Source organism: Paracoccidioides lutzii (assembly GCF_000150705.2).
Source record: "Paracoccidioides lutzii Pb01 unplaced genomic scaffold supercont2.5, whole genome shotgun sequence".
NCBI classification, from domain to species: Eukaryota; Fungi; Ascomycota; class Eurotiomycetes; order Onygenales; family Ajellomycetaceae; genus Paracoccidioides; species Paracoccidioides lutzii.
In genome coordinates this window covers 1,098,653-1,112,230 of record NW_015440951.1, presented here as the reverse complement: position 1 = coordinate 1,112,230, position 13,578 = coordinate 1,098,653, and the positions used below count along the sequence as shown (strand labels likewise).

Here is a 13,578-nt window from a genome sequence, read left to right as displayed (position 1 = left end):
GAGCTGATTCTTGATATCAAGATGCTTGATGTTCCTTTCCTTTTAGAATCATCACCGGTGAAATAGAACATTCATTTGATCCTATACATTCAATAATTGTGACTCATTCATGATTTCCCTGAATAACTGTACATGGCCTCTCACTGCGCTCAGCTGCAGTAATGACTTTAGAGGTTGTACAAAGCCTCATTGCAAAGCCAATCTCATCAAAGTTTTAGATATCATCTTCATGAATTTCATGTTCTTGAATAGCTTCATGTACCATCTCTAATCATTGTTTTATAATCTTTGGTTCCTCCTGCCTTGCCTGTTAATAGGATATACAGCAATTATAGTGTGTATATAGTTGAGGATGATGTTGAATGAATCTGAATGCCCAGTTGACTCCAAGGGTGGTGATAGAATCAAGAGCATGTGCTTGAAGTAGAATCTGTGTCATTCCATGTAAGAACTCTGGTCAAATTGAAAAGCCTCACTTATCTGCATTCAGTAATTGCTTGAGAAGGGTTTTCTCTTCAATCTCTGTCAATTTGTGGCCATTTGTGTGTGTCTCTAAGTGTGATTTGATGTCAGCCAAGTCATTTGTGCAGGGTAGTTTCAGGAACCTCATATATCTTTGAAGCTTTTGCCTTTGATATATATATTTTTTTTTTTGGATTTATATGAAGCAATGGCCAACTGTATGTAAGATTCTTGAGATAAAGACAATTTGATGAAAAAGTGTGAAGAGATGATGTGTTGAAGATAGTTGGGTTGGATATTTAATGATTTTCAGAAAGAATCCGCCGCTCGGTGGTGAAGTACGTTATTCGTTCCTTGAAAAACGTTCCTTTCCAGTCCCTTCCAGTTACCCCGTATGAAATATCAACCCTGCGAGAGTTAACCCAGTCAAGTTCAAAGGTCATTGCAGTTGATTATTCCTTTTCTCTTTGGGATTGAAGTTCATTATTTCCTCGTAAGCGAGACAAGTTAAGCTTGTTTTTGATTTGGTGGCGACCTACGCATTTGGGTAGTAGCAAAGTGCCCATAAACATTACTTTGACGTTAACTGACTACTGTCATTGTTCTTTACTATATGTATTTATCTTCTACCGTTATTTTCCTGTTGACATCAATATTCTTCTTTTAAACTTTTTTTTTTAATATATATATCATCGGGTGCAGGGTTCATCGGATGCATGCACTGTCAACCCCGAAGGGGATTGTTGTGTTTTCCGGTGGAAGTGCAACTAATAACCTCGTTGATGTTTTCAGTACGGTTCGCGGCAGCAAGGAGTGTCCCTTGAGCTATATAATCCCGATCAGTGACAACGGTGGCTCTTCTTCAGAGTTGATCCGAGTGTTTGGCGGGCCCGGCATAGGTGATGTGCGGAGTAAGTCTAAAATTTATGCTGCACTAAACTTCACAATGAGAGTAAAGGAGAAAGAAGTTTAATGCTTGATGTGTTGAATTACATATCTAATATAAAATATAGGTAGACTTGTCCGCCTGATCCCTGATAGCCCTCCTCATTCTGAGCGAGCGGCAATTAAAACACTGTTCAACCATCGACTGCCCCCATCAGCGGAAACTGCCCATGCTGAATGGTATGCCATTGTGGAGGGGACATCTCCGTTATGGCAGGCCATATCTCCTGCGAAAAAGGAATTAATCCGCTCCTTTTTTAACCTTCTCAATCTGGAAATTCTCAAGCGTGCAAGATCTCCATCTTCAACTTTTGACTTCACCTCCGCCAGTGTTGGCAATCTGTTTCTTACCGGGGCACGCCTTTTTAGCGGAAGCCTTGAGAGTGCCATTTACCTCCTGGGTAGTATCTGCTCAGTTCCCACGGACGATGTTCGGGTTATACCAGCAATAAACTCCAATTTTTCTCACCACATATCCGCCTCCCTGGCCGATGGCACAGTTATCGTCGGCCAAAACTGCATCTCACATCCAAGCGAGGCAACAGCCATTCAACCTATGCCATTACTGAGGCGGCCTAGCCTTCTCCTTGCTGATGGTGATGACGCTTGCTCTGATTCTGATGACATCCCATACGACGAAAGCTACTTGCCAGGCTCCCTCCCGACTCTGCGTAACAAAAACATAACATTCAGCAAAACCGCCACAGAGGATCTTCCCTCCCGCATTTCCCGCCTGTGGTACATAAATCCTTACGGCCAAGAGATCCGACCCCCTTGTAACCCCCGAGTTCTTGACGCATTATATTCATCCCAGGCGATAATATACAGCATCGGATCACTCTACACCTCTATTATACCCTCTATAATACTCAAGGGGGTGGGAAAGGCTATCTCCAACAGCGGTGCTCGCCAGAAGATCCTTATCCTAAACGGGTCTCTAGATCGCGAAACAGGACCGGCAACGAAACCGTACACAGCAATAGATTTTGTCGAAGCGATCGTTCGTGCAGGTGAAGAGAGTCGTGGCCGTCAACATCATGATTTGATGGCTTTGAACGAGAATATAAGAGATACAGAGCCAGCTGGGCGTCATCTATCTGTTTCTCTCCCGTATACATCATACGTCACTCATCTCTTGCATCTGGATGGGCCTGGTACACCTCTTGTTGATCGTGAGCGTCTGGCTGGGATGGGAATTGAGTGTGTACGGTTGTACGGCCGGAAAGTGGAGAACGAATCCGGTGGAGTTGTTGGAATGCGCTACGATGCAGCGGCGCTCACGCAGGCGTTGGAAGTTGTCCTGGGAAAGAAAGGTGATGCGATAGTCAGAGGAGGTTTAAGGGCAGCAAGAAGTAGGCGTAATACATTGGAACCATCAGGTGGAGGTAGTAATTTGGAGGGTAGGGGTTAGCAGCAATGACCTTTGTAAAAATACCTGGTTACGTTACTCGATATGAAGACTTATCTATACTTTTTCTACCACATCTGATCGGCTGATGTCACCTTTTCCTTTTATCTACTACCATTATATATTAAAAGAAGCTGTGCATGATTGATCTCTAAATTGGTGATCGTAAGCAATGAACTGGATATCAACCGAAGACACCCGGTATCTACCTTAAAAAAAAAAAGGTAAGAAACTGTACTGTACAAGAAACATAAAACCTAGACACTCCATTGTATCCTGTGTCCCCGTAAGAAATGGTGAACGCCGTCATGTAATGCAACCAAATCAACTCTCCATAACACTGTATTAGTTGAACTTTTAAAGGAACGCCTTTGAACCGCTGGATTCAGGTTCGCTTCCTCGTCATAAGGTTTAATTGTAGGGGAACAAGGTTCCTTTTTGGCCCCGGGGTATCTAATCGAGAGAGTGCTTGCCGACAGACGGGACATCTGCCACGAGGTGTTTTCCCATGTCCATCATGAGCCGCTCTTTCCTCGCCAAATCGAAGCGTATCGACAATGCATTTATGGCAGAAAAGGTGTCCTGAGATAAATGCACGTTAGTTCGAGTTCACTCAGTGGTTATGTACGAAGCAAGTGGTCAAGCACGTACCACAAATGGTAGATGTCGCATCAGTGCAAGTATCCATACACACAGGACATTTATATGCTGCCAGAGCTGATCGACTGCCCACATCGACAGATGTATGCTCTGACTTCGCAGCATCTTCACGTCGTTTTAAGAGAGCTTTCGCCAATGATGACTTATCATTCACTTCTGTGAGGTCGATCGATTCGATATTTGGGTCATTCTCTGAGATTCTGGGCTGGTGATTCTGATGGGGTGTATGAGATGAAGGCCCAGCGACGGAAGAATCATCTAGTCGACGTCGTTTAAGAGATCTAGAGCCCTCTGGGGCATCGAACGGTAACTCACTCCTCGGCCGATGAACATACATGTTCGATGAGCTTTGGCCCACTGACGACGGCGGGGAAGAGATGGTAAGGTCGACAATCGAATTATTATTCATGAGTACTAATGTTATAAAAAATGACCGAAATGCAAAAAGAATCGATTCAACCAAAGGCGCCGATAGAGGCGCTGATCTTTTCAAGGGGGAGGAGATGAGGGTTGTCTGTTGATGAACTCGACCATGCGAAAGAAGATATGTCCCAGTCGGTTTCACCCCTTCCTCTATACAGCCACAGAGGATATCTTGGAAGCCTGCTGAAACACCTCACTCACTCATGCTTCCCGCCAGCCAAGTCGGAGAAACAAGAGCCTGAAAATCAGCCAATATTACGCTGAGTTCAAGAAGCGAATCTACCAAAGCGATGGCAACAAAATCAACCGTTCTCAGTTAATCCGTAATATCGGCTTCTATTGTATATGCCTATTGGATCTGACCAGAGATTTCCTCAAAAGTCACTTTGTTCTGGGTGTGACGCGTGGGCCAAGTTCTCTGGGAGGTTATGGGTGGTCGGGATTGACGTTACCCCGAGGATTCCGAGAAAAATACAATAAGACCATATATCGAATAGGTGGCACTCTCAGCGCCAGAAATCTTCGAAGATAATAGCTAGAGTAAATTGTGGAGTTCGAGAAGGAAAATCCTGGAGACTTGTTAGAGCATTTGGATAGGCGGGTGGATTGGGAGATGCGGGATGAGACGGTAAGGCACGCAGCAACTTTTCGGTGTGGAGAAGGTCGTAGAAGGAGGAGCGAAGGTGACCCCGCCCAATAAGATGCAGTTAATTAAGGGAGAGGCCGTAACATCAGGAGATATCCGAACATCGTCATGAATGATGTGGATCGTTGGATAAGAACAAGTCGATTGCGCCAGTGGACGTTTTATGTTCTCAATATGGACTAGTGCATAAAACTAAAATGTCATGTGATTTAAAACTACAGATCACGTGTGAATCATAAGGTTTACCGGGAAATAGTTGTCACACTCCGATTTCTAATTACGTAATGCGATTCTGAAAGCTAACCGGAAGAAATGGAAACGTCTAATCCTTCAACCCTCTACAATGAAGCTCTGAATGCGAGTTTTCCTGGACGCACCATGGTACTGTAGTTGAAGCTCCTCTTACCGCATAAGGATGCTCCTGTTAGCATGCGCATCTTCAAAGGGTGGGCTCTGGACATCCTCAAGACCTCTCCGCTTATTGCTCGTCACCTGGAAGCCCAGATATCGATGCTCGCAGTTACGATGGTATGCGGACGCAGTGTCTGCTTCCTCTGGGGAGCGAGGGAAGCTACAGAGTCTAGCAGGTACATTTGGTTCTCTATATTTCTACAACATGCGCCTATCGCTCACATTTTTTTCTAGTATCGTCTACCGCGCGGTTTAATGAAATCGGTGTCCAACAGCTAAGCAGCCATGTTCATTCTCAAATTTTTCGAAGGAAATGTATTCCATCGAATCCGGAGTTGGTTAAACTTTCGAAGGACCATCTTTCGCGACATGATCTGCTTGGTAAAACTCAAGAAGGTTCAAATCCGATCGCATTTGACATTCCTCCCTTGACAGGACATACGATGGATGAGCATTTTTACAAATTGGGAATGGATTCTTCGGAGCCTTACCTTACCAACGCCAAACAGTATGCAAGAATTGATCTTCCACCTGTACCAAAAAAATGGATTCGAAGGAGTGGGTGGACAAAATACAACCGTGACGGAACAACCGAAACAGTTGACGCGCCCATCGAAGAGATGTTAACTTTTGATACTGAAGTAATGTGGAAAGAGTCTTCTTTTGCAGTCATGGCATGTGCGGCAAGTCCAACTGCATGGTATGCCTGGTTGTCGCCTTACCTTCTCGGCGAAACAAAAAATGAACGACAGCTTATTCCCCTCGGGTCCCCGTCTCACCCTAGAATTATTGTAGGTCACAATGTTGGGTACGATCGCGCAAGGATTTTGGAGGAATATAGTATTGAACAAACCCGGAACTTCTTTCTCGACACTATGTCCCTGCACGTCGCTGTTAACGGAATGTGCTCTCAACAACGGCCCACCTGGATGCGACTCAAGAAAAAACGCGACCTAAGGGATAAACTCATGAGGGGTAATAACTCTGTTGAGCTTGCTGCACTTGCTGAAGATAACCTTATTCCGGAAGAAGAAGAGGAACTCTGGGTTGGCAGGAGCTCAATCAATTCGTTACGCGACGTTGCCAAGTTTCATTGCAATATCACAATAGATAAATCTCAACGGGATTACTTCAGTGAACTCGATCGCTCAGCGGTTCTGGAACATCTTGATGAACTTATTGATTACTGCGCAGCTGATGTCTCTATTACTCATCGTGTTTACAAAAGAGTTTTTCCTACCTTCTTGGAGGTGTGCCCACATCCGGTTAGTTTTGGCGCGTTGAGACACCTGTCTTCTGTCATTTTGCCGGTAAACAACACCTGGGACGAATACCTCAAGAATGCGGAGGAAACCTATCAACGTCTTCTGGAAGATGTACGAAAACGGTTATTGGAGCTTTGCGACAGGGCTGTAGCCGTGAAGGATAAACCTGAAATATATGAGAAAGATCCCTGGTTACGGCAGTTGGACTGGTCTGGACAAGAAATTAGGATGGTTAAAGGAAAGAAAAAAGGGGACCCTGTCAGACCGGCTGCCAGGCAAAAATTGCCTGGAATGCCGAAATGGTACAAGGGCCTCTTTCCTACAAGCACTTCTGCTATTAATCTGAGTGTTCGCACCCGCTTAGCACCAATTCTCCTAAAACTCTCTTGGCTTGGATATCCCCTGTTTTGGTCAGATGTGTATGGGTGGACATTCCAGGTTCCTAAAAAGGAATTGAAGAAATTCGAGAACCAAGCGGTTAATCCGTGTAACATGGCAGTAGAGAAGAATCTACTCCTTAAAGACGATAAAGAGCATGTCTATTTTAAACTACCGCATAAGGATGGACCCGAATCTCGCTGCGTGAATCCGCTTGCAAAAGGCTATCTGCAGTATTTTGAAGGTGGGAGACTGTCATCCCAATTCGATTTGGCTAAGGAGGCTCTGGAAATGAATGCATCGTGTTCTTACTGGATTAGCGCAAGGGATCGAATTACAAGCCAGATGGTCGTTTACCAAAATGATATTGAAAAGCTTACTGAGCGATCATTGTCGGACCCGTCGTTGAAGCAGGGCTTCATTTTACCACAAGTTATTCCCATGGGAACTATTACCCGGCGTGCAGTGGAGAACACCTGGCTAACTGCGAGTAACGCAAAAGCTAACCGGGTAGGATCCGAACTTAAAGCTATGGTTAGAGCACCTCCGGGTTATGTGTTTGTGGGAGCCGACGTGGATTCTGAAGAGCTGTGGATTGCCAGTCTTGTGGGAGATGCGCAATTTCAAATTCATGGAGGAAACGCGATCGGATTCATGACTCTCGAAGGCACAAAGGCGGCTGGCACAGACTTACATTCAAAAACAGCGAAAATCCTGGGAATATCTCGGAATGATGCCAAAGTTTTTAATTATGGCCGTATCTACGGAGCGGGTCTCAAATTTGCAGCTACCCTTCTTCGCCAATTCAACCCATCGATGCCTGAACAGCAGACAAAACAGGTTGCCGCTAAGCTTTATGAAGAAACTAAAGGCACTAGAACCAACCGAAAAATATTTAGCAATCGGCCATTTTGGAGAGGGGGCACTGAGTCGTTTGTTTTCAATAAACTTGAAGAGTTCGCAGAACAGGAAAGGCCTAGAACGCCCGTTCTGGGAGCGGGTATTACCGAGGCTTTGATGCGCCGTTTCATCAACAAGGGTAGTTTTATGACATCGCGGATAAACTGGGCAATTCAATCGTCTGGCGTTGACTACCTGCACCTACTAATCATCTCGATGGACTTCCTTATCCGACGATTTAACTTGGATGCCCGCCTTGCAATCACGGTACACGATGAGATCAGGTATTTGGTCAGAGACCATGACAAGTACCGTACCGCGATGGCGTTGCAAGTAGCGAATCTTTGGACTCGAGCTATGTTTTCACAGGAGATGGGAATTGACGATCTACCCCAGTCATGCGCGTATTTCTCTGCTGTTGATATTGATAAGGTTCTAAGAAAGGAGGTGGATATGGATTGCATAACCCCTTCTCACCCAAACAAGATACCACATGGTGAAAGTTTGAATATCGAGAGCCTTCTTGCGAAAGGCGTCGAAGCAAAATTGGATCCTTCCATCGAACCTACTGTTCCTCCCACTCCAGAAAAATTCACCTACACCCCGCGAAAATCCGTTATGTCCTCCCTACAAAACTCCCAGGATCAAAATTTCATCAAAGCCCAGATTTGCAGTGATGACAAAGAACTACGTGAAATCATCAAGGGCATGAATTCCCCGACATCTCTGAATTCGCCATTTTCAACAACAATACCGCGGCTTTCAACTCGAAAACCACGGACCAAATCAACCATACCCGTACACGCAGAGCCACAGAAGGCGATTCTCATGGAAGTGCAACCTGCGCTCCTGAACGGCATGAAGAATGCCACTAATTTCACGAAATCGCCTCATTTAACTAATTCTCATCGAGTCGCCTGGAGGCCAAGACATTCTTCGCCTGGTCTGTAACCGGTTCCGGTTCCTTTCTGTTTACCGATACCCTTTCCTTCTACTTTTCGGTGTTGGAAATGTATTGTTATTGTAATAATTACCTAGGCATGGTTACCTAGGCATGGCGAAAGATGTTTCTTTGTCTGTGGCTCTCATTCTCTGTCAATATTGTTTTTTTATACATGTATATTTTTTTTATTCCCCTTCGACTTTCTGTCATATATTTCAGTATGACAGTTTCCATCTTGTCACGGCTATGCTCCTTTTGGATGTGAGAATATTATCGGTTACTTGGAGAGAACGGCGTATTCGTCTCTCTTTTGAGGAGGGTGGTTTGGGCGACAGCCTGTCTGTTTCAAATGGTGCTGGATGATTAAGGAGATTATTTAAGGAGTAATGAGAAGTCGAACAAAAAGTGTATCATATATGGCAAATACCTCCTGGCCATTTAAGCCATAATAAATGTATATCTATCTGTTGAGAAGCAAGTTATGGTTATCCATTCTGAACTTCGTCAATGAGTTCCAGGGTTGTTGGCGTTCGATGTTAGTGATCCGCCAAGAATTGGAGGGTTTTTATAGGTTTTGACGACACCAATCTTAATCCAACTTTCACATCTTCCCCTTATTTTCGAATAGGAATGTTACCACTTATTTACAACCCTTGATTTACCTGGCGCGTAGCTTGATTTAAGTGATCCTTGATCGAATTTCTGTTCTATGGTTAATTGCCATTCCCGCGACCAAGCTATGCCCTCCGCCATTTCCAACTACCCCCGCCGTCATCAAGCTCTTCTCCTAAGGGGACGCGAGTTTTAAACAGATTAATTTGTTGTTACAATTGCGCGCTATTCGCACTCTAATAGCTACGAGTTATTGTTATCTAATGCGAGGCTCAAGTGAGCGCGTTCTCCCAAATTTAACTTCCCAAGATCTCTTGGATTTACGGGATGATTGGAGGTTTTGGAAACGAGCAGCTCCCCTGCGACTGGTGAGCTGTAGGCTGTCCCGGCGAAAACAACCCTGGCCCGCAGATCCAAGCTTCCTAATATTCCTTGAAACACCTTGTTTTACAGATCGTCTGTGGTTTCATCAACCTCCATTACAATGAGTGTTGAAGTGCGCGATTATGCGCAGCCAGAAGCTGTCACCAGTTCTCCCTCCGATATTGAGGCTCTGTCAGCCTTTCCCACTCTCGAACGCAAATCCACCGCGCCAAGTTCCCCGCCCGATGTGACGGGCCTTCATCGAACTGAGTCTCAAGACTTCATTAGGCGCCGTGCCAAACGATCAAATACCGCCCGTTCATATCATCGTGGGGGAAGTGTCTCGGCAAGCAATAATAATTGGCACCCAGGGGACGAACCCGGACTTGATCCAGGTGAACCTCTTCCCCCATATCGTACTGGAGGAGAAACGTTACTTCAAGAGAGACATATACGATGTGATATTACTGTTGTGGATTTCTCTCAGGATGACATGCGAATGTATCATCTGAATAATGAAACATTACGGCCGTTTCTGAAGAAGGAAAGGGACCCGTGGGTGCTCTGCCGTTGGATTAATGTCAACGGGTTAAGTTGGGACGTTGTTAGCTTGCTGGCCAGCCATAAGGGCCTGCATAGATTGGCCATTGAGGATTTATTGCACTCTGTGAATCGTACGAAAGTAGACTGGTTCTCAGACAACACCTTTATAGTCCTTGCGATGCAAAAGCTGGTTAAACTTCAGTCAAATGGTCATTTTGCTGATTTTGACGGAGAAAGCGACACTGATAACGGACACGACCAGACATTTGAGAAGCCAGGATACAAGTTAAAGAGAAAGCAGCAACCCGCAAGGAAACGAGGGGTAATTATGTCTGCTATTGCAGACCTCCTATCACCTTCTCGTGAGAAGAGAAAACCAGGAGCATCCAAGGGAGACATTCCAATTGAAACTTTATTTGCTGAAGATAAGCCCTTGACAATGGACGAGTCACGCCTGAGAAAGTTACGAACTCTGCAGCGGTACAGAGGAGGCCCAAATGAGGACCGTATTGATTTTATGGAACGTCACGCCGTTCTTGCGTCCAAAAATTTGGGTGTTGCCATCGAGCAAGTTTCTATATTTCCTTCATGCGGACAATACCGTGACCTCCTTCTTCGAAGCTAGTGCCGAGGATATTGAGATGCCAATAGTCCAACGACTGACATCCCCCGAAACGATCTTGAGACAGTCCTGCGATGCAAGTATGGTCGTCCAGGCTATACTCGACGCTATCGTTGATTTAGCCATTCCCGTCACGGTGGCATATCAAGACGCAATTGGAGATTTGGAACTGAATGTCCTCACTGACCCGGATATCAACCAATCTACGAACCTCTATATACTAACCTCCGAAATTGCGGTTTTGCGCAACGCCATGCAACCCTTAACTGGTGTTGTGAATGCTCTTCGGGACCACAAATCTGAGCCAGCGTCTCGTAAAGGACCGACATTTAAAACCATTTTTACAAATTCGATACCTCTGCTGTCTGTGGACCCAACGCCCAGCAAATCAAGCACCCCCGATCCGGAAGGGATTAAAATGCCCACTGTAGTCCGAATTAGCCCCATGTGTTATACTTATTTGGGTGACGTTTTGGACCACTGTATCACTATTACGGAAGAATATGACCAAATGAGACGATCAGCGGATAATATGATTGACCTTACCTTTAACACTATTGGTGAGTTGTATCGATTATTGGCTTCCTTTTGGCTTGCTACAGTTCTCATAAGCGGATGATCGCCAACTGTTTCTGTTTCGTACAGGAGCCTACCAAAACGAAAGCATGAAACAGCTCACTATTGTGACGTGTATGTTCCTGCCGCTGACATTTCTTACGGTTCGTGTCCAATTCCTTAACCTTGTTGATTGTTGTTTTGGGCTTGGATGCACTAACTTTTCATCTATTAGGGATACTTTGGAATGAACTTTGCCCGGTTTAATGGTGTGCAAAACCATAGCGATGCGTAAGTTTTCACTATGCCATTGTAAACCCTTTTCTGCTGAGCTATACAATTTACAACATTGCCCTCATTTTTATACCATATTTTATCGAGGTAACATATCTCTATCAATCTTTTCTGCTGCTAACTCCATCCTTGTAAATGTAGCTTCTTCTGGCCAATTGCCATCCCATTTGTTATCGTCACGACTGCAATATTAATGTGAGTGATAATCATCCGCGTCATTCCCTTTCAGATCACCCATCTCCGATCGTATTTGAAAGAGAAAATTTGGTAATGTTTGAAACAGGCGTGACATGATTCAACGATACCTCATGAGACGTGCACAACAACGCCTTATCAACATCTCACGGAAGCGACGACAAAAGCCTCGCTCTGAGTAGCCATATATATTCTAGATTCTAATTATAGGATTATGGGTCTATAGGAGTACGGAATATGTTAGTACTGGTTACCTTATTCCTGTTTCCGATGATTCACCCTCACAGCCTTCTAGGCGTTGGTGCACAGTTTTACATCTTTCATTAAGGCGCTGGATTATCTGCATAAATACTATTTGGCGCATGAATATAACATATATGTATACTATTAACACTAAAGCATAGAAAATTACCATTGTGTGGATGTATTTGATCCCCATATTCTATAGAAGTTTCCAGGCAAGATAAATAGCTGATTTACGTAACCCATATAACTTAAATATTTTCGTCGATGTCTCTGTATATACAGTCGCTTAGAAAGTCCTACGCCGATGAGCCCAATACGCCTTCCAAGGCAATTTCCAATCAAACGTGCGAAGCTCAGGCTTGAAAATATCAAAATCCACCGCTTGCAATCGGTCAAGCCAGAGAGACGTAGAGACAGCCGGCATCAGCACACCAAACGCCCTCTCCACCTCTTCCAGCTGCACGTCAAGATTCGACGTACCGCCATTACCCTTGGCATTACCATTAGTATTAGCATATTCATGTCCTTCCTCCCCTTCATGCTCAAAACCATGCCCCACATCCTTCCCCCCCCGCAGGTTTGTCAACATCTGCCGTGCAGTGATGAGATGGTCATTGGCGCGTGTCGCGACGGTAAACACCGCATCACGAAGCCCCGATGCTTCAGCACCATGTCGAAAGACATCTTCTTCCTTCAGACCTGTCTCAGCCATGACGTCGAGTGGAAGGTTAATGGCCCCTAATCTAGTAGGAGCACCAGTACCACTACCCCCTAAACCACCCAGCCCACCCGCTTGCTTAAAGTGGTGGATTGGCGGCGGCGGGAAGGCGATCAGCGGTATCCCTCGTAGGACGGCGGAGATTCCTGCTGCCTTTCCTATGTGTGATGCTAGGTGGTCTGCCGTCAGGGAGGTTAGGGGAAGGGCGCTGAGGGTTAGATATAGGAGAGTTGAGTACGTATTTTCGGCGTAGGATTCCAGCGTGGATAGGGTTGTGTAGGGAGTGTTTGTTAGATATTGTTCGCGCGAATTTATCATGCGTAGGAACCAGCTTTTGCTTATCCGCGCACCACCGTTGGCCTGTGTGCGCGTGTCAAGGTCAGAGAGCGCAGATGCGAGGAGGATGGCGATGGGTTCCCTTGGTGGACTCCCCGCAAGTGTGCGTGTGATGGTATCCCGCCAAAATTGCAGGCGCATCAGGCCTACTGTCGGGGTTGAAATTGTATCGGGTATCATAGATAAGGAGATATTAAAGGCCCGGAGGGCGAGGTAGAAGTTGACAGTTTGACTGGGAATGAATGTGCTGAGGGTGTAGGAAGGGCGGTCATATTTTCTAGTTTCGGTTAGATTGTACTCTTGGTTGATAGCTATACGAGATATATGTATCTATGTTTATTACTTGCCGGAGAAGATCAAGACAGTATGTATGTGCTGATTCGTATTCCGCTTTGGCTCGTTCTCCTGGATCGGATGAAAGAGGGGCAGCTTTTGAAAAGTGACGGCTCAGCTGGATTGGATTTCCGGGAAATCTATGTTTTGGTTGAAACCTAAGCTGTCGAGAAACACACTGCAGGCATACCATATGTGGTTTTGAGGACATTTTACACCACTGGGAAATATCAACTGGTGGAGGTTATATCTGGCTCAGGGCGTTAGTTACAGACACAATTCCATCTCCACGTTAGGAATTGTAATTACCAATTCAAATT

General features: G+C 45.2%; 5 protein-coding genes across 5 annotated transcripts; 3 read left to right on the top strand and 2 right to left on the bottom strand.

Annotated features, from left to right (window-relative positions):
• Positions 1-1,174: 1,174 nt before the first annotated feature.
• PAAG_02530 (hypothetical protein) lies at positions 1,175-2,818 on the top strand (the record flags this gene model as incomplete). The annotated part of the gene is made up of 2 exons (XM_002795778.2): positions 1,175-1,373; positions 1,476-2,818. The coding sequence occupies 2 exons, from the start codon at positions 1,175-1,177 to the stop codon at positions 2,816-2,818; spliced, it is 1,542 nt and encodes a 513-aa protein (XP_002795824.1).
• A 450-nt stretch (positions 2,819-3,268) lies between these two features.
• PAAG_02529 (hypothetical protein) lies at positions 3,269-3,884 on the bottom strand (the record flags this gene model as incomplete). The annotated part of the gene is made up of 2 exons (XM_002795777.1): positions 3,269-3,397; positions 3,510-3,884. The coding sequence occupies 2 exons, from the start codon at positions 3,882-3,884 to the stop codon at positions 3,269-3,271; spliced, it is 504 nt and encodes a 167-aa protein (XP_002795823.1).
• A 1,089-nt stretch (positions 3,885-4,973) lies between these two features.
• Positions 4,974-8,449, top strand: PAAG_02528 (DNA polymerase gamma; the record flags this gene model as incomplete). The annotated part of the gene is made up of 2 exons (XM_015844668.1): positions 4,974-5,085; positions 5,190-8,449. The coding sequence occupies 2 exons, from the start codon at positions 4,974-4,976 to the stop codon at positions 8,447-8,449; spliced, it is 3,372 nt and encodes a 1,123-aa protein (XP_015701716.1).
• Positions 8,450-9,537: 1,088 nt separating this feature from the next.
• On the top strand, positions 9,538-11,807 carry PAAG_11514 (hypothetical protein; the record flags this gene model as incomplete). The annotated part of the gene is made up of 6 exons (XM_015847153.1): positions 9,538-10,491; positions 10,532-11,141; positions 11,227-11,300; positions 11,372-11,427; positions 11,572-11,625; positions 11,714-11,807. The coding sequence occupies 6 exons, from the start codon at positions 9,538-9,540 to the stop codon at positions 11,805-11,807; spliced, it is 1,842 nt and encodes a 613-aa protein (XP_015703285.1).
• Positions 11,808-12,157: 350 nt separating this feature from the next.
• Positions 12,158-13,469, bottom strand: PAAG_02526 (hypothetical protein; the record flags this gene model as incomplete). Its single annotated transcript, XM_015844667.1, has 2 exons — positions 12,158-13,236; positions 13,289-13,469. The coding sequence occupies 2 exons, from the start codon at positions 13,467-13,469 to the stop codon at positions 12,158-12,160; spliced, it is 1,260 nt and encodes a 419-aa protein (XP_015701715.1).
• Between the last annotated feature and the right edge of the window lie 109 nt (positions 13,470-13,578).